The sequence below is a fragment of the Vipera berus genome (genome assembly GCF_964194415.1).
Source record: "Vipera berus genome assembly, chromosome: 6".
NCBI lineage: Eukaryota > Metazoa > Chordata > Lepidosauria > Squamata > Viperidae > Vipera > Vipera berus.
The window spans coordinates 35036625-35062095 of NC_138208.1; the positions used below are offsets into that span (position 1 = coordinate 35036625).

The window sequence follows — 25471 nt, forward strand, 5'->3', positions numbered from 1 at the left end:
TTGAAGCTTATATTGCTGATCATTTATTTTAAATCCTTTAATATTATTATTTTGCCTAATTATAATAAATAGTGGTTCTAAAGTCAAAATAAACAGTAGAGGTGAAAGGGGGCATCCCTGTCTCGTACCTTTTTGTATATCAATTTTCCCAGTCATTTCACCATTGAATAATACTCGGGCAGATTGCGTAGTATAAATTGTTTGTATAGCTCTTACAAAATTTGGTCCAAATCCCATTTTAATCATCTGACATATTAAAAATTCCCAACTAACCATGTCAAATGCTTTCTGAACGTCAAGAAACATCATTGCCAACTGTTTGCTAGGGTGCATCTCATAATATTCCAACGTATTCATCACTATTCTCAAATTATCTCTTATCTGCCGATTTGGAAGAAAACCATTTTGATCTGGATGTATAAATTCTCTTAAGAAAACTTTAAGCCTGCCCGCCAGAATTGAGGAAAAACTTTTATAATCTGCATTCAATAGCGAAATGGGTCTATAATTTTTAACCAAGGTACGATCTGAATCTTCCTTTGGGATCAAAGATATATAAGCCTCTGTCCATGACTGGGTATTTTCCCTTCACTCAAAACCTTATTAAATAAATCTTTTAAATGGCCACTAAACATTTCCAACATCTCTTTATATAATTCCGCCGGGAGTCCATCCGTTCCCAGGGTTTTCCCATTCGATTGTTTCCTAATTGCCTCCTTTATTTCCCCTTCTGAGATCTCTGAATTCAAAATTTGTTTTACGTTCTTAGGAACCTCCTGTAAATCCACCCTTTCTAAGTAACTTCCAATCCTTTCTTCTAAAATTGGGTCTTTCTTATACAATGCAGTAAAAAATTCCTGAATCACCTTTTTCTTTTGATCATTTGATCCCACCATATTTCCCATCCCATCCTGTAACCATTCTATTTTTCTCACAATTGCTCGCTTCCTAAGCCTATAGGACAACCATTTTGCAGCCTTGTTGGCATGTTCAAAAAAAATTGTTTATTCCTTTGAATTTTCTCTGCTAATTCATGTTGATCCAGGAGGGAAATCTCGTGTCGCGTAATATCTTTTCTCTCCCTCGCTATTACTGAGGATGGGTCTTTCTGAAGAGCCTCCTCGGCCTCTGTCAACATTCCCATCAACTCCAATCTCTTAACCCTCTCTTTCTTCCACTTATATGCCGAATACTTAATTGCTATCCCTCGAATCACTGCTTTCGCAGTGTCCCATATAATTTGAATTGGTGTATCTTCCCTTCTGTTCTCCTCAAAAAAGTGTCCCATTTCCTGGTTCAACAAGTTTTTGAATTGTTCTTCTTTTAAAAGAGCTGCTCTCATTGTCCATCTATACCTCTTCTTTTCTCCTTTCCAAACCAAGACTAACGGGCTGTGATCTGCCCAGTCATTAGTCGTAATCTCTATTTCCCTAACCATCTCTTTCAATTCATGGGATGCCCATATCATATCAATTCGGGTCCATGTATGATGCCTGGGAGAGAAATAAGTATATTGCCTCTCTTCCCTGTGAAAATCTCGCCATATATCACATATACCTAATTCCTCCCTCACTTGATCCCACACCTTAGGAAATGTTCTTCTTACCCCTTTAAGTAAACGTTGCCCCGGGGTATAGTCTTTATCAACGTCTACTATTGCATTGAAGTCTCCTACGATGCATATATGCTCGTATTCTAACCCTGCTATTACTTTATATAAACCTTGAAAAAAGGCACACTGATTACAATTTGGTGCATACACATTTACCAATAAGATCTTCTTCTGAGCCAATCAAAGTTCTACCATCACAACTCTACCTTCTGTATCTGAATACACCCAGTGGGCCTCAATATTTCGCCGGACGTAAATCACTACTCCCCTTTTCTTTTGTTCTGCCAGGGACACAAAAACTTCCCCCAATTTTGGACACGCTAGTACATTCTGTTGACTTTTAATGATATGGACTTCCTGGATACAAATTATATCATATTTTAATTTACAAAGTTTGGACCAAGTTTTTTTCCTCTTAGTAGGAGCATTAAGACCGTTAATATTGACAGAAAAAAGGCGAACCTCTTCCTGAATGTCACTGCTTCGCTGTATTCTTTATTTTTTTTTGCTAACCGTGTCTCCATTTGAGGGTCCGAGCCTCCCAATTCCCCAGCATCTTCCTTATCTATACTCTTCTTTTCTTTTAATCCTCCACTTCTCCCCTTGGAATCCAATTGAACTTCTTCCTGGCTTTTGCCTTCTAACTCCTCCTCACTCTCCTGATTGAACTGAGATTCAAAAAATACATGGGCATCCTGTAAGTTATCAATATGATATCTCTTGTCCTGCCACATAAAAGCCAATCCTTCTGGAATCAGCCATCGGTAGCGAATGTCAAATTTCCTAAACTGACTTGTCAGGAAATCATATTTTTTCCTCTGATCTACTCTTCTTGGTAGCTGCTTAAGAATAGTTACTGATCTTCCTTTAAAGGATATAGTCTTCTCTCTTGCTTTCCTTAGGACCTGCTCCCGCACTGATGTTTTATTCAGTCGGACATGTATCTCGGGAGTTTGTTTCGACGTGCATAACTAGTGTAAACGCAAAATACGTCATCTATATCCCTCAACATCTCTTGTGGGTTCACCTCAAGCACTCCAGCCAAAATCTCTGTCACAATAGTTTCCAACTGCTCCTCTCAGTCCTCTTCAATGTTTTGTAAACGTAGGAAGAAGGCAGATTTATCTAATTCAAGGGCAATTATTTCATCCTCCAGGCGTTTATTAGCTATCACCAGCCGGTGTTCCATACTTTCCACTTTTATATCTGTCTTATCCATTCTCGTTTCTACCACCTGGATCCGTTCCTCTTGACTCACTACCATTGTCTGCATTTCCTGGAGCTTCGTATGTATACTCCTTATTTCTCCCTTTAAACCTTCCATCTGGTTACCCATCTCAGCCTTCATTTCCCTCTTTAACTCCTCAAATCCTATAGCTGTAGTTTCCTGATTTTTCAACATTAAGTCTTGAAGTGACTTAAACATATCCTGAACTCCCTGTATAGATAAAGCGTCCCTGTCACTGTCTCATCCGGAAATTTGCGAGCTGTCAGGGGTGTAGTTGACGGGGATTGTGTGGGCACAGGCACTATGGTCTTCTTCTTGGCAAAAGTTGTTATGGTCGCCATTTCTATTATTCTTTGGTGCTCTTCCAAAATAGCCTACACTTACTCAATCTCCAAGACTCCTCCCCAAGCACCTCGTACTCTCAATATTATCCTAATCACCTAATTTCTTCTCTAAGTTTATTAAAGTAGGGGTTAAATATGTTGTTATTATATAAGGCATAAAAAGAAAAATATAGAAAGAATATAGTAAATAGGCCCTATCAATGGCAAAAAAGAAAGGAAATAAGTAATAATATGAATAAGCCAATATTCAAAAAAAGGGGGATGTAACCCAGTTCAGTATATTTAAATTCCTTATTCTTCAAGGGAGCGTGGCAGTCCAATTCAGTTCAGTTCAGTTCCTCTTCTCTTCTCTGCTGACAAATGTTACGATGTTAAACCTCCAAGAAAGAAGCAGAAACAAAAAAAAACCGATGCCAGATCAAATAGAAAAGGGGGTCTCTAGGCTGTTATGCATTAACGAGTTAACAAGTCACCATCCAGATCCCAGATATTTCAAAAGGAAAAAAAACACTTATCAAAATTTAAAGAAAGAGTCTGTCCATCGAAGAAGAACACCAAAGAAGTAACTGGAATCCTCAAATCAGCCTGTGAGTCTCTCTAAGGCGGCTATTGTTAAAAGCCTGTATTGTTGTCTGCTGCTTTAATCAATTAAGGCTGGATAATACTTCACGCTGCTTACCTCTCAAACGATCAACAAACGAAGGGGGGGATTCTCATTCTCTTTTGATATTCACTCTTAACTCTGCCTGGGACGTCAGTAGCTTCCTTCTAAATTGCTGAGTCACAGCTCCAGGGCAGCCATTCTTCAGGTGCCTTCTCTCAATACCGGCACCACGGGAGGATTTCTCACTGCGAAGCAGGGATTTTGCAAGTTCCCTGCAATTGCTGAGCGTCCTCTCTTCTTCGCCTGCTGATCCCCAGCTGGCGATGGCTATATAGAGCCGCACAGTATCGGGAAAACAAGCTGCGATCCGAAGAGATATTCCAGGACCCGCTTGTCTGCTGTGACCTCAGCCCCGGAAGTCCCCATCGATCCATCTTCTCCATTCCAAAATATATCTCTGTTGCGATTGTTCTTTCAAATAAGCTGAAATTTTGCCATTTCTGCCAGGTTTGAAACTTTTAAAGTCCACTCTTCTATAGTAGGCAGTTCCTCCTTCTTCCAGTATCTTTTTCTTAAATATCTTCTGCATATTCCACCAAATTTTAATCCACAAAGCTGTAACTATTTTACAAGTCCACCATATATGGTAGTACGTTGCATCCTCACAACCACACCTCCAACATTTAGGCTGATAATTTGGATACATACATGCTAATTTATTAGGATTTAAATGCAATCTATAAAACATTTTATAAAAATTCTCTCTTAAATTTTGTGCCTGAGTAAATTTTACATTTCTGACCCAAAGTTTTTCCCAAGTATCCATCGTTATTGGCTCCTGAATATTCTGGGCCCATTTTATCATACAATCTTTAACAAGTTCCGTTTCTGAATCTATTTCTATCAATGCATTATACTGTATATCCTTCTTATATGCGCTTGACTTTGATCTCTAATTTGCTTTACCAAATTTCCATCTGTTGTCGAAATGCCAATTTTCTGATCTTCTTTCCATCTAGTTTGTATCTGGCCATACTGAAATCAAGTTTCTACTATTTTCCCTTCTTTTAAATTATTAAATGGCTTTAATTGCCATACATTCCTTTCCAGTCTAAGAATATCTTTATATGTAATCACATCATGTTTAAATCCCAAACTTATATTTTCTATCGCATGCTTAGGTATTGCCCAAATTGGTATTTTATAATTTAACTTAGATCGATATTTTTTCCAAACTCGCAACAGGGCATACCTTAATATATGTGTCTTAACAACATTATCCACCTTTTTATCATACAATAAATATGCATGCCAGCCATATAATAAATCACATCCCTCAATATTCAATAATCTTCCTTCTGTTAAATTAAACCAATTACTAATTGACAATAAAGCCGCAGCCTCATAATATAATTTAAAATTGGGCATTTTAAGACCACCTCTTTCACGTATATCTTGTATTATCTTAAGTTTTACTCTCGGTCTTTTCCCTGCCCAAATAAATTTATTAATAGCTTTCTGCCATTCCTCCAAATTTGAATCTTTTTAAGTATAGGTATCATTTGAAACAAAAATAAAAATTTTGGTAAAACATTCATTTTCACTGCTGCAATTCTTCCCAATAAAGACAATTGTAATTTTCTCCAACTATCTAACTCTTTTTGTATTTTTAACCATAACAATTCATAATTATTTTTATATGATTTCGCATTTGAAGCTGAAAGATATACCCCCAAATATTTAATCTTTTTAACTATTTCAAATCCTGTGAATTTTTCTAGAACTACCTTTTGTTCTGTAGTCATATTTTTAGACAATATTTTAGTTTTTTGCCTGTTTACCTTAAATTCAGAAACTTGTACATATTGCAAAATTATTTCCATTAAATCTATAACCGATTGAATCGGTTGACTTAATGTAATAACCAAGTCATCTGCAAACGCTCTCAATCTATAATCTTGATCTTTAATTTTAACTTGCTTTATTTTATTTGAGTCACGTATCTTAATAATATTTCCAATGTTAAAACAAACAACAATGGTGACAACGGACATCCCTGTCTTGTACCCTTTTCAATTTTGCAAGCTTCTGTTAAACTACCATTAATTATTATTTGAGCTGTTTGTTTCTGATATATTGCCCTAATAGGTTGTAAAAACTTATCACCAAACTCCATCTTCTCTAAGACTTTAAATAAAAATTGCCAATTCAATTGATCGAATGCCTTTTCAGCGTCCAAAAAAATCAGCACTGCAGGGACTTGATTATTTCTTTCCAAATATTCTAATAAGTTTACAATATGTCTCACATTATTTTTCATTTGTCTACCACTTATAAATCCTGTTTGATCACTATGAATCATTTGCTGCATAACCTTCATTAATCTATTTGCTAAAATCTTTGCAAATATCTTATAATCAGTATTTAAAAGCGATGTAGGTCTGTAATTTTTAGATTGGGTAAGATCTTGATCTTCCTTTGGAATCAATGTTATAAATGCTGTTTTCCATGATGGAGGCACTTCTCCTCCAGATTTAATTGTTCTAAATAATTCTTTTAAAGGTACCACCAACTCTAATTGTAGGTTTTTATAATAAATGGCTGTCAAACCATCTGTTCCAGGTGCCTTACCCACTTTTAGTTGTTTAATTGCTAAAATAATTTCTTCAGCAGTTATCAGTTGATTCATCCCTTCCCTTTGCTCTTGTGTAAGTATACGGATATTCACTTCTTGTAGATACCTGTCTATATCTAAACCTTGAGTTATATCCTTAGCATATAATTTGGAATAAAATTCAACAAAAGCTTTTTTAATAAGATTTTGCTGAAACACCTCTTTACCCTTATATTCTATCTTATCTATATTATGTGATTTTTGTTTTTTTCTTAACAGATAAGCTAACCATCTACCTGGCTTATTACCATTATAAAAAGTATTATGTTTAACATATCGTAAATTAGTTGCCACTTGGTCTGCCATCAACATATCAAACTGCCCTCTTAATAAATTAATTGCTTCTTTCAGCCTCTTATTAGATGAGTTCAAAATAAAAGCCTTCTCTTTCATCTTTATTTCCTCCTCTAATTCTTTATGCTTATATGCCAATCTACATCTATATTTATTATTCAAATATATTAACACTCCTCTCATATAAGCTTTACTTGCATCCCAAACCATTTCAATGGGTGTACCCTTATGCATATTTATAATAAAAAATTCTTTCATTTGTTTTTTGCATTCTTCCACATTTTCTTCATATCTAAATAAATTTTCATTTAACCTCCAAGATCTCCTATCTCCCTTCCCCTTGTCCAATTCCATCCATACTGGGCTGTGATCTGATAAAGTTCTTGGACATATCTTAATCTTCTTAACCCTAGGAAAAAAATCATTAGTAGTTAATACAAAGTTGATCCTGGAAAAAGATTGATGTCTATCAGAAAAAAAAGTAAAATCCCTTTCTTCCACGTTTCATTCTCTCCAGACATCTCTCAGTTCCAAATCATCTTTCATATCAAAAATGGATTTGGGGAATCTAGCATGATTTGGAGTACTTTTAAAAGGTCCTTTTTTGTCTTTCTGTGTGTCCAGAACTCCATTCCAGTCTCCCATTAAAATACACAATTTATAATCCCATTGAATTATTTTATTATGTAAAAGTTTGTAAAATTCTCCTTGTTGTTGATTAGGTGCATATAATCCAATTAAAAGTATTTTCTTCCCTTCTATTAAAAGTTCCATTATTATATATCTTCCTTGTTTATCTGCTTCAATTAGGTTAGCTGTTAAAGTCTTCTTCACATAAATAACTACACCGTTTTTCTTTTCTGGAGCAGATGCAATAAACTGTATACCCAGTCTGGAATTTATCAAATATTTTTGATCAGATACACGGATATGCGTTTCCTGCAAACATATAACATCATTTTTAAATAGTTTCAAATACTGAAATATTTTTTTCCTCTTTTGTGGTGAGTTTAAACCATTAACATTCCATGTTAGAAACTTTGTCGCCATCTTTTGTGACTTGAAGTTTTCGGAGCGTATCTTGCAGATCCACAAGCATCTGCCTCTTTGGTCTCGCTCCTCCCACTGCTTCACTATTAGATTCTTGAGTTGTAATTGTAGAATACTGTTTCTGTTGCTGTTGCTGTTCCTTTCATCTGGTTGCAGCCTGTGTCACCCTTTGAGCCTTTGATTCTTCTAATGGGACCTGCACAATTTCTAGAGTTTGTTGTGCTTCTTTTGGAATCAGCGAGGTGGTTTCTTCACCTCGCTGTATACCTTCTGATTGTATGTCGCACTCCTTCTTCCTTCTCTCTTTTAAATTCTGGGGATGGCGGTGGGTCTGCTTTCAGTCTGTTACAATAAAAATCACATGCCTTCAGAAATGTATTAAGATGATATCTTGTACCAGCATAATTCACCACTATCCCAGTTGGTATCTCCCATCTGAACTGGATCTGTCATTTTTTTAATTCATCTGACAGGAAAACAAACTTTCCTTTTTCTTAAAATTCTTGGTGGGATTTCTTTCAAAATCAAGAATTCTTGATCAGCCACTTTAAATCTGTTATTATAAAAGGCTTGAATAATTGCATTTCTGATCATTCTCTTTGTAAAATAGACAACCACATCTCTTGGTAATTTTCTTTGCCTAGCAATCCAGGAATTAACAAGAAATATTTTATCTATTTCCAATATAAAATCTTCAGCTCACCAACCCAAAATAGGCGCCACAGCTTTTGCCAATATCTCTTCCAAATTTTCTTGTGGATTTTCTTTCAAACCTCTTATCCTCAAAGCAAACTCCATGTCTGTATATTGTATCATTATATGATACTCTGCTATTTGCTCAGATATTTGCTCAGATTGAAGTTTTAAAGCATCTTTTAAATCTTTTAGTGTTAATGTGGGTGTAGGTGCTGCAGGGGGTGGCATCAATGTCTGAAGTCCAGATTGTTGAACTGGTGATGTCCCCGCACTTTTAGAAACAGTAAATCTAAGTGGTTTGGAAGCCATTTTAACACTTTCTCACTTTCACTTTTGCGCCCAAATTGCAACTTTTCAACTTTGTTGCTTTACTGTTAAATATCCAAATCTTTTAAGTCTCTTTTAAGCCAACCTCAAATGTTTTAACAGTCTTTTACAGCTTTAAAAATCCACTTTCTGTCTTCCTCCTTGATCTTTTATATTATTTTCCTTATTCTTTTGTTCTTCCCTCTTTCTCCAAAAAAATTATTCCAGCACCATCTTCCTCCCCTTCTTTTAAGTTAAACCGGAGTTAAGGATCATATACTTGCTGTTTCAATATTCTCCTGCTCAGCTATGCCTGCGTCCAAGTAATCCAGAATACAATACTGAGTGCAGGGATGGTTGCAGTGTCCTGTTTTAAAACCTTAAAACAGAGGAGTCCCCGAGTCCGGAGTTAATTCAGGCTCTGAGGGAGCTCTCACCCTTCGACCCCCAGATTGAAATTCTGGGGGTCTAGGGGAGCTCTACCTCTACCTGAATGCTCACCCTCCCCTCTTCTCCCGAGGGGAGGATTCCCAAACTGCAAAACAGCTGATTGTCGCTGTTTTCGCGATTTGAATGGAGCAACGGGGATGACAGTCAAAAATGACCACCATTGATGGAGCCTTGCCACCCGGAAGTCCCAGTATTAAATATTTTTGATGCCTACTAACTTGAGTAAAAAGAACTAAATACGTTTTAGATTTTCTTTACCTGAAACATTTAACTTTGGCTCAACTAGGTTTTTAAAGTTTAAGGAAAAAATGCTCAGATCAAATATAAATACTCAAAATATGGATAAACATCTTTTAATACAGGAAGCAATATTTAAAATATGCCAAACTAGCAGAGTTGAATATGTATTATTAACCCTGTCACTTCTGTCCTATTGCTGTTAAATACAAGAATAAATTTTTGTTCAATTTTCTTTGTCAGTAAACAATTTGGTAAAATACACTGCTGTAACATCTATTCTGATTAAAGTTACTATTTAGTATGCAGGATATTAAGGGTAATATATCAACCTGTATTTTTTTTACATGACCTTTTCTTTTTTCACTGAACCCCAGATTTGTTTAAAATGTCTGGTGCATCCCTGGCAATAAAATAATACTGTATTAAATGATTTCTCTGTAAAGTAATAAACTTTGTTATGTCTTACAGTAGTAGTTATTGACATTTTTAACCTAGGAATTGCTGCTCAGAGGTAGGGGACTCACTGAAAACACTGAAAAAGATAATGTTTTCTTTTTCTATTCCAATACTTAAAGTTCGTGATATGATACATGGAATCACAGTTCACATACGAGGTAAGTGGAGCTCTTCTATTCTTATGGAAAGACTGCATAATTCAGTGAATGATTTTATATCTTAAAAAAAGTTAAAAATTACTAGTCTTGTTTTCAATTTAACAGGCAATAGTATATTCAATGGACAAAGTTGTCCAATTTAAACTGTATTAAATTAAATATAATTACTGCTTGTGAGCCCCAATGACACTCAAAGTAATTTACATGTAATAAAAGAGCAGTTGAAATGAAATAGTTTTAACAATAATTAAAATAAACATTTTTAAAAACAAAGAAAAAAACTAAAGGTATATGAGACTTATTTTGATATGAGACAATTAGGTTACTTACCTAAGTAATTTCTATTTTGGTTGATAGTTTCTCTTTAGCATCATAGCATGCATTTCCCACTGAAAATTCAATAAATTAAACAGAGGCCCTTTGCATGGAAAAATATGTGTTTTATTTTATAAATTGAATACTTGCCATCATTTTGAAAAATTAATGTCAACCTGAGTTGAGTAGATGTGAGACATGACAAGTAAAAAGTCTCTGCTCTACACTAATAATCATTTGTAATTCTATCTTTGTCTTGAATCTGGAAAACAGAATGAATGCAGAGCTTTTTAACAGAGAACAGGATTAAGAAGATAGCTAGATAAACAAGAAGAAAAATAGACAATAATATCTTTTGGATTCAAGTAATGTTTGGATGAAAACAATGTTAAAAGAGAATAATAAGGTTCATTTTATATTCTATAAAAAGAAACCAGTCCACTCCTGCAGGTAGCATACGACTTTTACTGATTTTCCCAAGTGGCACTCTGGAGAAGGTAAACCACTTTTCAATCTCCATGTATTGTTTCTAAAACTCATGGGAATGCCCCAGGGCATGGGTCGGCAACCTGCGGCTCTTTCAGCCTTCTCCTGCGGCTCCCAGTCATCCTCCACCATTTGCAGAGAGAGAGGGACAGAAACAGAGAGAGGCACTTGTGCTTCCCTTTTCTCTCTTTCTCTGTCTCTCTCTCTGTGTGTGTGTGTGTGTGTGTAAAAAAAGAGAGTGGGCTCACACTGTTCTCCAACAAGCTGGCAAGCTCATTGGGTGGGGCTCCTGCCTTTGCTGCATCTCCTCAGGAAGCAGAAGAAAGCAAAAAGCAGCTCTCTCTCGCTCTCTCTCTCTCTCTCTCTCTCTCTCACACACACACACACACACACACACACACACACACTCACACTCACACTTAGTGGGGGAAGAGGACTGGCAGACCAAGGGCAGGAAAGCCAGCCCAATAAGAATGTGTGTCAGCTTGTTGGAGAACAGCGTGAGGCCAGCTGGCCAGGTGAGCAGAAGATCAGAGAGAGGGAGAGAGAGAGGAGGAGAGAGAGAGAGAGAGAGAGCTTGAGAGAGAGAGAGCTCATGCACAGCAGCCTCTATTTCTTTTTAATTAAACTTCAATCTAGCTTCCCCTCTGTCTCGCATGCACGAGAGAGAGTTTTGCGGCTCCCAGTGTTTTCTTTTCTCTGGGAAAAGAAGTGGCTCTTTGAGTGTTTAAGGTTGCCCACCCCTGCCCCAGGGATTTAGTTCTAGTCATCATCTGGAAATGAATGGGGGCTGTGAACATTTGAATGGGGTCCTGGAACTATACCTGAGATGTTAAATCAATTATCATTAGGACAATTAGACGGACCTCCTGCCATTTGCTGAGATGGCTTACAACAACTCCGTACATAACAGCACTGGGTTTCATCCCATTTAAAATGACTATGGGACAAGACTTTGTGTCCATACCTGAATTGCCCCTAGCCACCCCTCCTATCACATCTCTGAAGGATTGGGTTACTCAATTACAGAATACCTGGGGAGTGGTTAGAAAGTCAGTGGAGGAAACAAGAGAAACTTACAAAACACAAGCCAATAAAAAGTGAATGAAGCCCAAAGACTTTAAAGTAGGGACTGTGTTTACCTGTCTACAAAATACCTGCAGTCTGGGCAACCTTCCAAAAAGCTGGGACCAAGTATGTTGGCCCTTTCCCCATTAAGAGGATTATCAACACAGTTACAACAGAACTCGGACTGCATAAATCACTTAGGCACATCCATCCTATTTTCCATTGCAGCATTTTAAGACCCAAAAATCTGTTCCCATTACACCCAACACCACCACCAGCACTAGAGCCACTCATGATTGAAGGGGAACAGCATTTTGAATCATAAACATTGAGTATTTTGTCACATGCACTTACCTCCCTCTGAAACTGAATGGGTAGACCTTAAACATGTCAAGGCAGCTAAGCTCCTTAAGGTCTTTCATAGCTAATATCCTGATAAACCATATAGCTTGCATACCTAACCATGCATCTGTATTATTTCTCTCTCTCTTTGTTTTTGTCTTGCAATAATAATACATATTAATATTTTTAAGCATGGAAGATGATTTCTTCCAAAACATGTAAATAGAGATAGTATAAAGCTACATCAGCTATTTTTAATTAGGAAAAAGAATTGCAACAAGAAAGTTTCAAAACTTTTGCCATATATTTATTCTGCATTATTTTCCAAAGCTTGCTTCATCATCACCACCTACCATCATCATATACTGTCTTTATATCTACATAGTCCAATAAAAGAACTGCCTAGGGAAAACAACAGCATTTTTGTAGTTCAAATAATTGTGTGTGTGTGTGAGAGAGAGAGAGAGACAGAGAGAGAGAGAGCTGTGAGTTTTCATCTATTCCAAATCCTCAAGAATGAAAAATAAGCATGCTTTACAGCCAAAGAATATCTGGGTGGCACTAGAAGTTACATTGAACATAAGCAAAACATTCCAACCCTACAGATACTTTATGTACATTTCTAGCAGAATTTGTTTTAAATAGTATAATAGTCATTATTTCTTTCTAACAAACTCCCAGAATTTTTGGCCATTTTGTCTTCCTTACTGCTGTAAAAAGATTGCAGGATTGGTTAAAGGAAATAAAGATCAGATGAAAATAAAAGGACAAAAAAGATTACTATAATTACCTATTTAATTAATTAAGGTATTCTAATTTAAATGCAGTCTCATTTAAAGTACACACATTTTTTTATTGAAAAGTTTTACAGTACATTTTTGAATACAAAACCCCACCCCTCCCCTTCCCCTCTCCCCAAACCTCCCCAACTCTCCCCTCCTGTCCCCCCCCTCCCCGACTTCCCAGAGCTAAATACAGGGTATAAAAATACAAACAAACATAATCTAAAATATGCAAACAACAATAAAATATTAAATTCTATCGCACTTTAACTCTTAATAAAATAACTACAAGCTAGTTATACATCATATAAATCCACTACTTATTCAAATGCTAAGTGAAACTTTTTAGTCCCATATTTATTCTGGATATAATCAATCCATCTTCTCCACTCCACAATATATCTCTGTTGCGATTGGTCTTTCAAATACGCTAAGATCTTTGCCATTTCTGCCAAATTGGAAACTTTTAAAGTCCATTCTTCTATAGTCGGCAGTTCTTCCTTCTTCCAATATTGCGCTACTAAAAGTCTCGCTGCCGTAATTAAATTCAACATCAACTTAGTGTCCACAATGGTAGTATCTGTGATAATACCCAATAAAAACAGTTGCGGACAAAACTTTATCCTTTTCTTGAATATTTTTTGCATATTCCACCAAATTTTAATCCAAAAAGCTTTAACCCTTTTACAACTCCACCATATATGAAAATACGTTGCATCCTCACAACCACACCTCCAACATTTGGGCTGGCAGTTCGGATACATACTTGCTAATTTTTTAGGATCTAAGTGCCACCTATAAAACATTTTGTAAAAGTTCTCTCTTAAGTTTTGGGCCTGTGTAAATTTTACATTTCTCACCCAGATCTTTTCCCAAGTATACATTGTAATAACTTCTTGAAAATTCTGAGCCCACTTTATTATACAATCTTTAACAAGTTCCGTCTCTGAATCAATTTCTATCAATGCAAGATATATCCTTTTTATATGTGCTTGATCTTGATCTCTAATTTGCTTTACCAAATTTTCATCAATCATTGAAAAACCAGTTTTCTGGTCCCCTTTCCACCTAGCCTGTAATTGCCCATACTGAAACCAGGTTTGTACAATCTTTTCTTCTTTTAAAATATTATATGACTTTAATTGCCATACATTCCTCTCAAAACTTAAAATTTCTTTATATGTAGTCACATCATGTTTAAATCCAACATTTATATTTTCTATTGCATGTTTAGGTATTGCCCAAATAGGTATCTTATAATTTAACTTGTGTCTGTACTTTTTCCAAACTCACAACAGAGCATACCTTAAAATATGTATCTTAAACACATTATCCACCTTCTTATCATACAATAAATATGCATGCCATCCAAATAACAAATCATGACCCTCAAGATTTAATAATCTCCCTTGTGTTAAATTAAACCAGTCACTTATCGCTGACAAAGCAGTAGCTTCATAATATAATTTGAAATTAGGCATTTTAAGACCACCTCTTTCACACGTATCTTGCATTATCTTAAATTTAACTCGTGGCTTTTTCCCTGCCCAGACAAATTTATTAATTCCTTTTTGCCATTCCTCCAAATTTAAATCCTTTTTAAGTATAGGTATCATTTGAAATAAAAATAAAAATTTTGGCAAAACATTTATTTTCACTGCTGCAATTCTTCCCAATAAGGATAATTGTAATTTTTTCAAACTATCTAATTCTTTTTGTACTTTTCCCCACAACCTTTCATAATTATTTTTATATAACTTCACATTTGAGGGTGACAAATATATCCCCAAATATTTAACCCTTTTAACTATTTCAAATCCCGTTAGCTCTTCTAAAACAGCCTTTTGTGATACTGTCACGTTTTTAGACAACATTTTAGTTTTTTGTATGTTAACCTTGAATCCAGAAACTTTCCCATAGTGCGTTACTATCTCCATCAATTCTACAACTGAATAGTCAGGCTGAGTCACTGTAACAACCAGATCATCTGCAAACACCCTCAATCTATAATCCTGGTCTCTAATTTGAATTCCCTTAATTTTATCCGAATCACGTATTTTAATCAGTAGTATTTCCAATGTTAAAACAAATAATAGAAGTGACAACGGGCACCCCTGCCTTGTACCTTTTTCAATATTACATACTTCAGTCAGACTATTATTAACTATTATGCGGGCTGTTTGCTTTTGATATATTGCCCTGATTGGTTGTAAAAATTTATCCCCAAATTCCATTTTCTCTAATACTTTCATCAGAAATTGCCAATCCAATTGATCAAAGGCTTTTTCAGCATCCAAAAAGATCAGCGCTGCAGGGATCTGATTGTTTCTTTCCAAAAATTCCAACAAATCTACTATATGTCTCACATTGTTCTTCATTTGTCTACCACTTATAAACCCAGTTTGATCACCATGAATTACTTGTTGTATTACCCTCATTAATCTGTTAGCTAAAACTTTGGCAAATATCTTGTAGTCTGTATTCAAAAGTGATATTGGCCTATAATTTTTTGCTTGGGTGACATCCTGATCTTCCTTCGGGATCAAGGAAATAAAAGCAGTCTTCCAAGACGGAGGTACCCCTCCTCCCATTTGAATTGTCTGAAACAATTCCCTTAAAGGCTTCACCATCTCTAACTGTAAATTTTTATAATACACAGCAGTCAATCCATCCGTACCTGGCGCTTTGCCCACTTTCAGTTGTTTGATTGCTAAAAAAATTTCTTCATCAGTTATCAATTGATTCATCCCTTCCTTTTGTTCTTGCGTAAGAACAGGAATATTAGCTTTTACCAAATAATTATCTATATCTGCTTCTCTAATCTTATCTCTAGCATACAACTTAGAATAAAAATCAACAAAAGTCTTTTTGATAAGACTCTGCTGGTACACTACCTTACCCTTATGTTCTATTCTATCTATATTAGAAGCCCTTTGCTTCTTCCTTAACAAATAAGCTAACCATCTACCTGGTTTATTAGCATTACAAAAAATATTATGTCTAGCATACCGTAAATTAGTTGCCACTTGATCTGCCATTAACTTATCAAACTGACCCCTTAATAAAGTAATTACCTCTTTAATCTTCCCATCAGATGGATTCAAAATTAAAGCCTTTTCTTTTTCCTTAATTTCATCCTCTAATTCTTTCCTCCTAAATTCCAATTTACGTCTATATTTATTGTTCAAATATATTAATACACCTCTCATATAAGCTTTACTAGCATCCCAAACTATCTCAATAGAAGTACCTTTATGCATATTAATTTTAAAAAAATTCCTTCATCTGTTTTTTACACTCTTCCACATTTTCCTGATATCTAAACAAATTTTCATTTAAGCGCCAGGACCGTCTATCCCTATTATCTTTTTCTATCTCTAACCATACTGGACTATGATCAGACATAGTTATTGGACAAATCTTGATCTTCTTAATCCTAGAGAAAAAATCATTAGTAATTAATACAAAGTCAATCCTGGAGAAAGATTTATGCCTGTCGGAGAAAAAAGTATAGTCCTTTTCTTGCAAATTCCTTTCTCTCCAAATGTCTCGCAATTCCAAGTCATCCTTCATCTCAAAAAAAGATTTAGGCAGTTTAGCATGACTTGGGGTGCTTTTTAAAAAAAACCCTTGTCCATTTGTACATCCAAAACACCGTTCCAGTCTCCCATCAAAATACAAGATTTATAATCCCACTGAATAATCTTGCTGTGTAATAAACTGTAGAAATCTCCTTGTTGTTGATTAGGAGCATATAGTCCAACCAAAAGCGTTTTCTTGCCTTCTATTAACAGTTCAATTATAACATATCGTCCTTGTTTATCTGCTTCAATTAAAGCCGCTGTCAAAGTATTCTTAACATAAATAATCACTCCATTTTTCTTATCAGTTGCAGAAGCGATAAACTGTGTGCCCAACCTTGAGTTTAACAAATACTTTTGATCCGTGGCTCTAATATGTGTTTCTTGTAGACAAATAACATCATTCTTAAATTGCTTTAAGTATTGAAATACTTTCTTTCTCTTCTGTGGTGAATTTAAACCATTAACATTCCAGGTTAGAAACTTTGTCGCCATCTTTCGCGACCTGAAGCTTTTGGAGCGCTTCTTCCAAAATCACCTGCACTCTCTTAGGTCGCGCTCCTCCCACTGCTTCACTGTAAGTAAGTTTTGGAGGTGCCATCATAACTCTCTGCTGTTCTTGTTCTTGCTCTTGTCTCATTCGTCTAGCAGCAGCATGTGCCATTCTCTGGTCTCTAACCTCCTCCGATGATACTGAAATTTGATCCACTCCTGTAACTTTCTGGAATTCTCCATCTTTCATCTGCGTAGCTCCTTCAGCACCTTGTGCATTCTCACTTTGTGATTGACACTCTCCCTCACCATTCTTCTTTTTGGATTCCAAAAGTGGTATGGGGACTGCTTTTAAAACATTAGTATAAAAATCACGTGCCTGTAACACTGTAAGAAGACGATGTCTTGTGCCTGCATACATCACCACCATACCCACTGGTATCTCCCATCTGAACTGAATATCCCGTCTTCTTAATTCTTGTGCCAGAAAAGCAAATTCCTTCCTTCGCCTTAGGATTCTTGGAGGGATCTCTTTTAAAATTAAAACTTCTTGTTCAGCAATTGCAAATTTATTATTGTAAAAAGCTCGAATAACCTCATTTCTAATTGCTCTCTTTGTAAAGTAAACCACCACATCTCTGGGTAATTTCCTTTGTCTTGCAATCCACGAATTAACACGAAATATTTTGTCTATATCCTCCATAATTTCTTTTTTTTATTTTTTATTAAAGAGTTTTACAAAAACAAAATTTTACAATATATCCCCAAATCCCTCCCACCCCAAACCCACCCACTTCCCCCCCCCCACTTCCCAGAGCTAAATACAGGATTATAGTTACAATAATCATATTCTAAATAAAAATTATGCATAATATACAATTAACCAAATTCATAATGTGCTTTAACTCCCCTTTAACATAACTACAAACAAAGTACCAATAACAATATCCCACTAAAATCTACTCATAAGCTAAATGGAACTTTTTAGTCCCATATTTGTTCTGAATATAATTTATCCATCTCCTCCAAACTGAAATATATCTTTCCTGTGAATGATCTTTCAAATAAGCAGAAATCTTAGATATTTCTGCAAGATTCGAAACTTTAAACACCCATTCTTCTATAGTGGGCAAACTATCCTTCTTCCAATATTGTCTCACCAGTAACCGTGCTGCTGTTATCATGTTCAACATCAAGTTAGTTTCTTTAACATCACAATCTACCACAATACCCAATAAAAACAATTGCGGAGAAAACTTTATCTTTCTCTTAAAAATCTTTTGAATGTTCCACCAAATTTTGATCCAAAAAGCTTTTATATTTCTACAAGTCCACCACATGTGAAAATAGGTAGCTTCTAAACTACCACATCTCCAACATTTAGACTGTAAATTAGGATACATGTTGGACAACTTCTTGGGATCCAAATGCCATCTATAAAACATTTTATAAAAATTTTCTCTTAAATTTTGAGCCTGAGTAAATTTAACATTTCTAACCCAAATTATCTCCCAGGTGTCCAACGAAATTGGTTCCTGAATATTTTGTGACCACTTTATCATACAGTCTTTAACCAGTTCCGTTTCCAAATCCAATTCAATTAAAGCATTATATATCCTCTTTATATGTGCGCAATTTAAATCTCTAATTTGTTTTACTAAATTTTGATCTGTAATTGTGATGCCAACCTTTTGATCTGACTTCCACCTAACTTTCAATTGGGTATATTGAAACCAAGAGTAACTTATGTTTTCTTGTCTTAACTCCTCTAATGATTTAAGTTGCCAATCAGTCCCTTGCAATCTAAGTAGTTCCTTATAAGAAACCATATCCATACTCACTCCCATAGATACGCCCTCTATCGCGTGTCCAGGAATTCCCCAAATCGGTATTTTATAATTTAACTTATAATAATACTTTTTCCAGACACGCAATAAAGCACTTCTAAGAATATGGGATTTAAAAGCCCTGTCCACCTTCTTATCGTAAAGCAAATATGCATGCCATCCATATACCAAATCCCATCCCTCAAGATGAAGTATTCTCTTGTTAGTTAAATTAAGCCAATCACTAACCCACGTCAAGGCAACCGCATCATAATACAATTTCAAATTCGGCGCCTTGAGTCCCCCTCTTTCCCTAGCATCTTGTAAAATCTTAAATTTAACTCTTGGTTTTTTCCCCGCCCAAATAAATTTGTTAATACCCTTCTGCCATTGATCAAGGTTGGCATCCTTTTTCAATATAGGTATCATTTGAAACAAAAAGAGAAACTTTGGTAGAACATTCATTTTAACAACTGCAATTCTTCCCAGTAATGATAATTGTAATTTTTTCCAATTATTTAAGTCCCTTTGTACCTTCGACCATAGTGTTTCATAATTATTCTTGTACAATTTTACATTTGAGGCTGCAATATATACTCCTAAATATTTAACCTTCTTCACTATTTCAAAACCTATTAATTTAGATAACATATCCCTTTCACTCATAGATAATTTTAAAGGTCTCTGTTAATCCCCCGTTAACTATAATTTGTGCAGTTTGTTGTTGATATATAACTTTAATAGCATGTAGAAAACCTTCTCCAAAATTCATCTCCTCAACAACTCTTAATAAAAATTGCCAATTCAATTGGTCAAAGGCTTTCTGTGCATCCAAAAATATCAATGCTGCGGGGACTTGGTTGTTCTTATCCAAGTATTCAAGCAAGTTAATAATTTGTCTTACATTATATTTCATATACCTCCCAGATATAAATCCCGATTGATCACTATGAATCATTTGTTTCAAAACTTGCATTAATCTATTGGCCAATACTTTAGCAAAAATCTTATAATCTGTATTTAAAAGCGATATAGGTCTATAATTTTTAGGTTGAGTAAGGTCTTGATCCTCCTTTGGAATCAACGATACAAAAGCTGTCCTCCATGATGGAGGAACTACACCTCCAGTCTGAATTTCATTAAACAAAATCTTCAAGGGTTCAATCATTTCAGGCAACAACTTTTTATAGTAAATTGCTGTTAAACCATCTGTTCCCGGAGCCTTGCCCAATTTCAACTGTTTAATAACTAAAGAAATTTATTCTGATGTAATTGGGCAGTTCATCTCAAGTTGTTGTTCTTTTGAAAGTCTTGGAAAATGAGCTCCCTGTAAATACCTGTCTATGTCTAAAGCTTGTATATTTTCTTTAGAATATAATTTCAAATAAAAATCTAAAAAACTCCTCTTGATCAAATTTTGTTGGTAGACTTCTTTTCCTTTATATTCTATTTTATCTATAGTACGTGATTTCTGTTTTTTCCTTAATTGATAAGCCAACCGTCTACCAGGCTTATTGGCATTACAAAAAGTATTGTGTTTGGCATAGCGCAAATTAGTTGCTACTTGATCACCCAGTAGCATATTAAATTGTTCTTTCAATAAATGTATTGAGATCCTTAAATTATTATCCAATGGATTCAAAATGAGCTTTTTCTCCTTAGTTTTAATCTCTTCCTCAATATCTAAACGTTTTTGCATTTGCTTACGCCTATAAGCATTATTCATATAAATCAAAACCCCTCTCATATAGGCTTTACTAGCATCCCAAACCATTTCCATCGAGGTACCTTTATGCATATTTGTGACAAAAAATTCTTTCATATGTTCTCTACATTTCTGCAAGAACAAGTCACTTGTAAATAAATTCTCATTCAACCTCCAGGATCTCCTACTAGCATCTTCAGCAAAGAACTCCAACCAAACAGGACTATGGTCAGACATTGTCCTATGAAAAATCTTAACGTTCTTAACCAAGGAAGAAAGATCAGTAGTAATCAAAATAAAGTCAATCCTGGAGAAAGATTTATGTCTATCCGAAAAAAAAAGTAAAATCTCTGTCTCTCATATTCCTTTCCCGCCATACATCTCTTAATTCCAGATCTTCCTTCAAGTCAAAAAAAGCTTTAGGCAATTTCGAATTAAAAAAGTTTTTAGAAGATCCCTTCTTGTCTTTAGATGGCACCAAAACTCCATTCCAGTCCCCCATCATGATAACAGATTTGTAATCCAGTTCAATTAGTCTCTGATGTAAAAATTTAAATTTTTTTTGCTGTTGTTGATTTGGAGCATATAATCCAATAAAAGAAGAACTTTCTTTCCTTGTAGTATTAATTCAATACTAACATATCTCCCTTGTTTATCCGATTCAATCAATCTTGCCGAGAAGTCTTTTCTTAAGTAAATAACCACTCCAGCCTTCTTGTCCGGAGCAAAAGATGCAAAATGTGTTCCCAATCGGGAATTAATCAGATATTTTTGATCTTTTAATGCAATATGTGTCTCTTGTAAGCAAACAATGTCATTTTTATGTTGTTTCAGATAAAAAAATACTTTCTTTTCTGTGGTGAATTTAACCCATTAACATTCCATGTCAGGAACTTCACCATCTCTGGTGACCATGAGCCTTTGGAACAAGGCCTGAAGATCAGCTGTTGCTCTCTTAGGATGTGCTCCTCCCACAGGCTCTGAAACAGCCGCATCTTGCGTAGCTGGACCAGTTACAGGCTTTTGTTTTTGCTCTTTTTCCATACGCTTATATGCAGCTCTTGTCATCCTCTGTTCTTTTGGATCTTCCTTTAATGCCAAACTCTGCTCCATGGCCTCCGCCTTCCGCATCTCCTCAAGAGGCAATGACATTGCCCCTTCACTCAATTGTTTATCATCTTGTCTTGCTTCTGTTCTTTTAATTCGGGGAGACGGTGGTAAACCTGCTTTCAGGACCTTGGTGTAGAAATCTTTTGCTTTTAAAATTGTATCCAATCTGTATCTGGTCCCTGCATAATTTACCACAATTCCAATAGGTATTTCCCATCTGAACTGGATTTGTCGCTTCTTAAGCTCATCAGACAAAAAGGCAAAGTATTTCCTCTTTCTAAGAATTTTTGAAGGTATCTCCTTTAAAATCATAATATCTTGGCCTGCAATCTGAAATTTTTCCCGATAAAAAGCCTGGATAATAGAATTTCTGGTTGATCTCCTGGAAAAATAAATCACTACGTCTCTAGGTAGACTTTTTTGTCTAGCAATCCAGGAGTTAACCCTAAATGTCTTATCCATTTCCTTAAGTAGTTCTTCAGGTTCACATTTCAAAACAGGAGCCACTGCTCGTGCTATTTCCCATTCCAAATCTTCTTTAGGATTCTCTTTGAGGCCTCTGATACGCAAAGCAAACTCCATGTTCTTATATTCTGATATAGTAACCTCGTCTTCTGTTCTGTCAATCTTGGCCTCTGCTCTATCAATCTTCAGTTCAGCATCAATAATTTTATTTTCCAAATTCTCCACATACTCCATAACTGAGTCCACACAAACATCCAGGCGTTCTATATGTGCAGCCAAACCCTGGAGTGCAAGCACTATATCTTCCCTGATCTGGTTGTTTTGATTAAAAAATTCTTCCCTTGTTTTCTGTATTTCTTGCTGCAAAACTTGTGTAGACTGCATCACAACTTGCTGAATGTCTGTCAGTGTAAATGCAGGAGGTGGGGGAGAGGGTGGTTGTACTGTAGGTTTCATTGAAGTCTGCCCTGCAGCTTGTGGTATAGGTGAGGAAATGACATTCTTAGAAAGTGGAGGCCCTCCCCCACGTCTCGCAGCCATCTCTTAGGTTTCAATTTCCTCTTTCACCCAGCAGAATCAAAGTTCAGAAAAAAAAAGAAAAAAAGGGGAAGAAAAAATAACATTTCTCTCAAAGTTCTTAACCTTCAATAAGAAAAAAAGGGAACAGGCTTTCAAATAAGCAAAATCCGATACTGGATAAAGTCAGTTGCAAATTGTATCTCTTGCTTTGTAGCAAAATATAACAATTTTCAAACACAGTCACTTCACACAGGAGAGAAACATTCCAGCGCCATTTTTACTTCATTTCAAACTTGAAACTTGAAGAAGATAATGAAACTGAGTTAAAGTTAAAATCCAATTTAAAAATTCAGATCTTCCTGCTTTGCTCTGCCTGCTTTTCAAAGGAACAAAATACTCACAATCCCCTCTAAGCAGCAGGTGCAGTTGTCACATCTTGTTCCACTCCTTTTGGAGTGAAGACGTCCTGAGAGCGGAGAAAGCCTGGGCTCCAAGGGGGCTCACCCTGCTATCCCCCAAACTACTTGGGAGAATCGCAGGGGAGCTCTACCTCTACCCAGTCCAGCTCGCCTCTCCCTCTTCTCCCGAGGGAGAAGCTCCAGTGCTGCGGGACAGCTGATTTTCGCTGCCTCTGGGCGCTTTGACGCTTCCCAGGATCGGGCGGCTTCAGAACGCCGCCATTCGGCGCGGCAGCGCTACCGGAAGTCTATCCTCCATAATTTCTTCTGCTGATTGCTCCAAAACACCTTCCAAAGCCTCTGAAACTATTTTTTTCAAATTTTCCTTAGAATCCTCTTTTAAACCTCTAATTCTCACAGCGAACTGCATCTCCCTGTACTGTACCAAGGTCAAATCGTCGTCAATCTTATCCACCACATTTTCAGTCTCTGTCATTTTTGCATCTAATCTGATATTATTTTGGCTGAGATCTTCCACTCTCTCGTCCAGACGCTCTATACATACAGCCATGCCTTGAAATGCAAGTAAGATGTCTGCCCTTATTTCTGTAATCTTCTCTTCCATAAGTTCAGCTAATTGTTGAGATTGCTTTTTCAAAGCCTCTTGCAAAACATCCTGCAGATCTTTCACTGTAAAAGTTGGTACAGGTGCAGGTGCAGGTGCAGGGGGGGGGCATTAAAGCTTGTAGCGAAGATTGCTGCACCGGGGAAGCCCCTGCGCTTCTAGGAACTTTAGAAGATTTGGCAGCCATTTTCACCCACTATTGCCTGTTACGCACTTTCACTTTTATCAAACTCCACAAAGTCCACCGAGTTAAAGATCATAAACTTGCTTTCACCTGATTCTCCTGTACCGCTCTGCCTGCATCCAAGTTATCTGAAGTTCACTCTCGCTGGCAGGGATGGTTGCTACGCCCTGCTCTGCTCCAAAGCCCTGGAGCAGAGGCGTCCCGAGGTCCGGAGCAAACTCAGGCTTCAGGGGGGCTCGATCCTTCAGCCACCAGAGTTTCAACTCTGGCAGCCCGGGAGAGCTCTACCCCTGCCTGGGCGCTCACCCCCTCCTCTTCTCCCGAGGAGCGGGCTTCCGAGCCACCAAAACAGCTGATCGGTGCTGTTTTTGGTGGTTCCACGGAAACAACGGGGCTGACAGCCTGAATGGCTGCCGGCGGCGGAGCCTTGCCACCCGGAAGTCCAAAGTACACACATTTTTTTTAATCAGCTGCATTGTATATCCAGAGTGTCAGCAGACTCACTTGAAAGGTTCTCTGATACAGTACAGGACATGCTTAGTTTCCAAAGATACTGGTTATTAGCCAAAATGAAACAAAACAAAAACAGTGTTTCACATTAATACTAGTTTGGCAAGTCACAGTAACATAAGAAAGACAAATCTTTACTGAAGAAACAAACAGCACAATCAGCATTGAAAGCTTTGATTAGGTGTCACAATTTTGTACAAATCATTTGTAATAAGTAAATTATTTAGAGTAAATATAATACTCTCTCAGCTTTTTATGGTTTTAAACAATCTTACCTTTCACCATCTGGATCAGTATTTCTCAATCCCAGCAACTTTAAGTTGTGTAGACCTCAACTCCCATGTTTTCTGGAGAACTGTGGAAATTGAAGTCCCATATCTTAAAACTGCTGAGGTTGAGAAACACTGTTTTAGATGCTGGGATTTAAGTCTTAGAATTCTTACAAAAGTCTGGCCAAGATAGAACATGAGAACCAGTTTATTAACTTTGGGCCAGTCACTGTCCCACAATCCTCACAGGATTGTTGTTCTGGGAAAAATAAGAAAAAGGAATATTATGTGTGTTTGCTACCTTATTTGTAAAAATAATAAAGGCAGGATATAAATAATAATAAAAACATTGTTTCATGCATATTTCTTAGAATATACAAGACTTTTATTTCATTTTGTAACAGAAGTGGTTTTAATCTTTCATATCTGAACCAATTAGAGAATGCAGAGAATGATACTGTAATGAAGAATAATCCTGCACAAGAGAAAACATTTGTAAATGTTTTGAAAATTAAATGATCAAATGATGTTCACTTTATTTGTTTGCATGATGCACAAGATTCTCAAAACTTTTTTTCTATTTTTTCCATACAATAACCTAAGTTTTGAATTTCCTCTTCTAAACATGAAATAAAGAAAATAAATATTGCTTTTAATGGATACCATTTTTCATTTTAATTCA

General features: G+C 36.1%; 1 protein-coding gene across 1 annotated transcript in view; it reads left to right on the forward strand.

The window, feature by feature from the left end:
* The window catches only part of CNTN1 (contactin 1), a gene marked incomplete at both ends in the record, with an annotated part of 255936 nt that overhangs the window by 14692 nt on the left and 215773 nt on the right, over positions 1–25471 (forward strand). The window contains one exon of the mRNA XM_081330364.1: positions 10074–10112. Within this exon, the coding sequence (XP_081186490.1) occupies positions 10074–10112 (39 nt within the window). The remainder of the gene's footprint in view (positions 1–10073; positions 10113–25471) is intronic.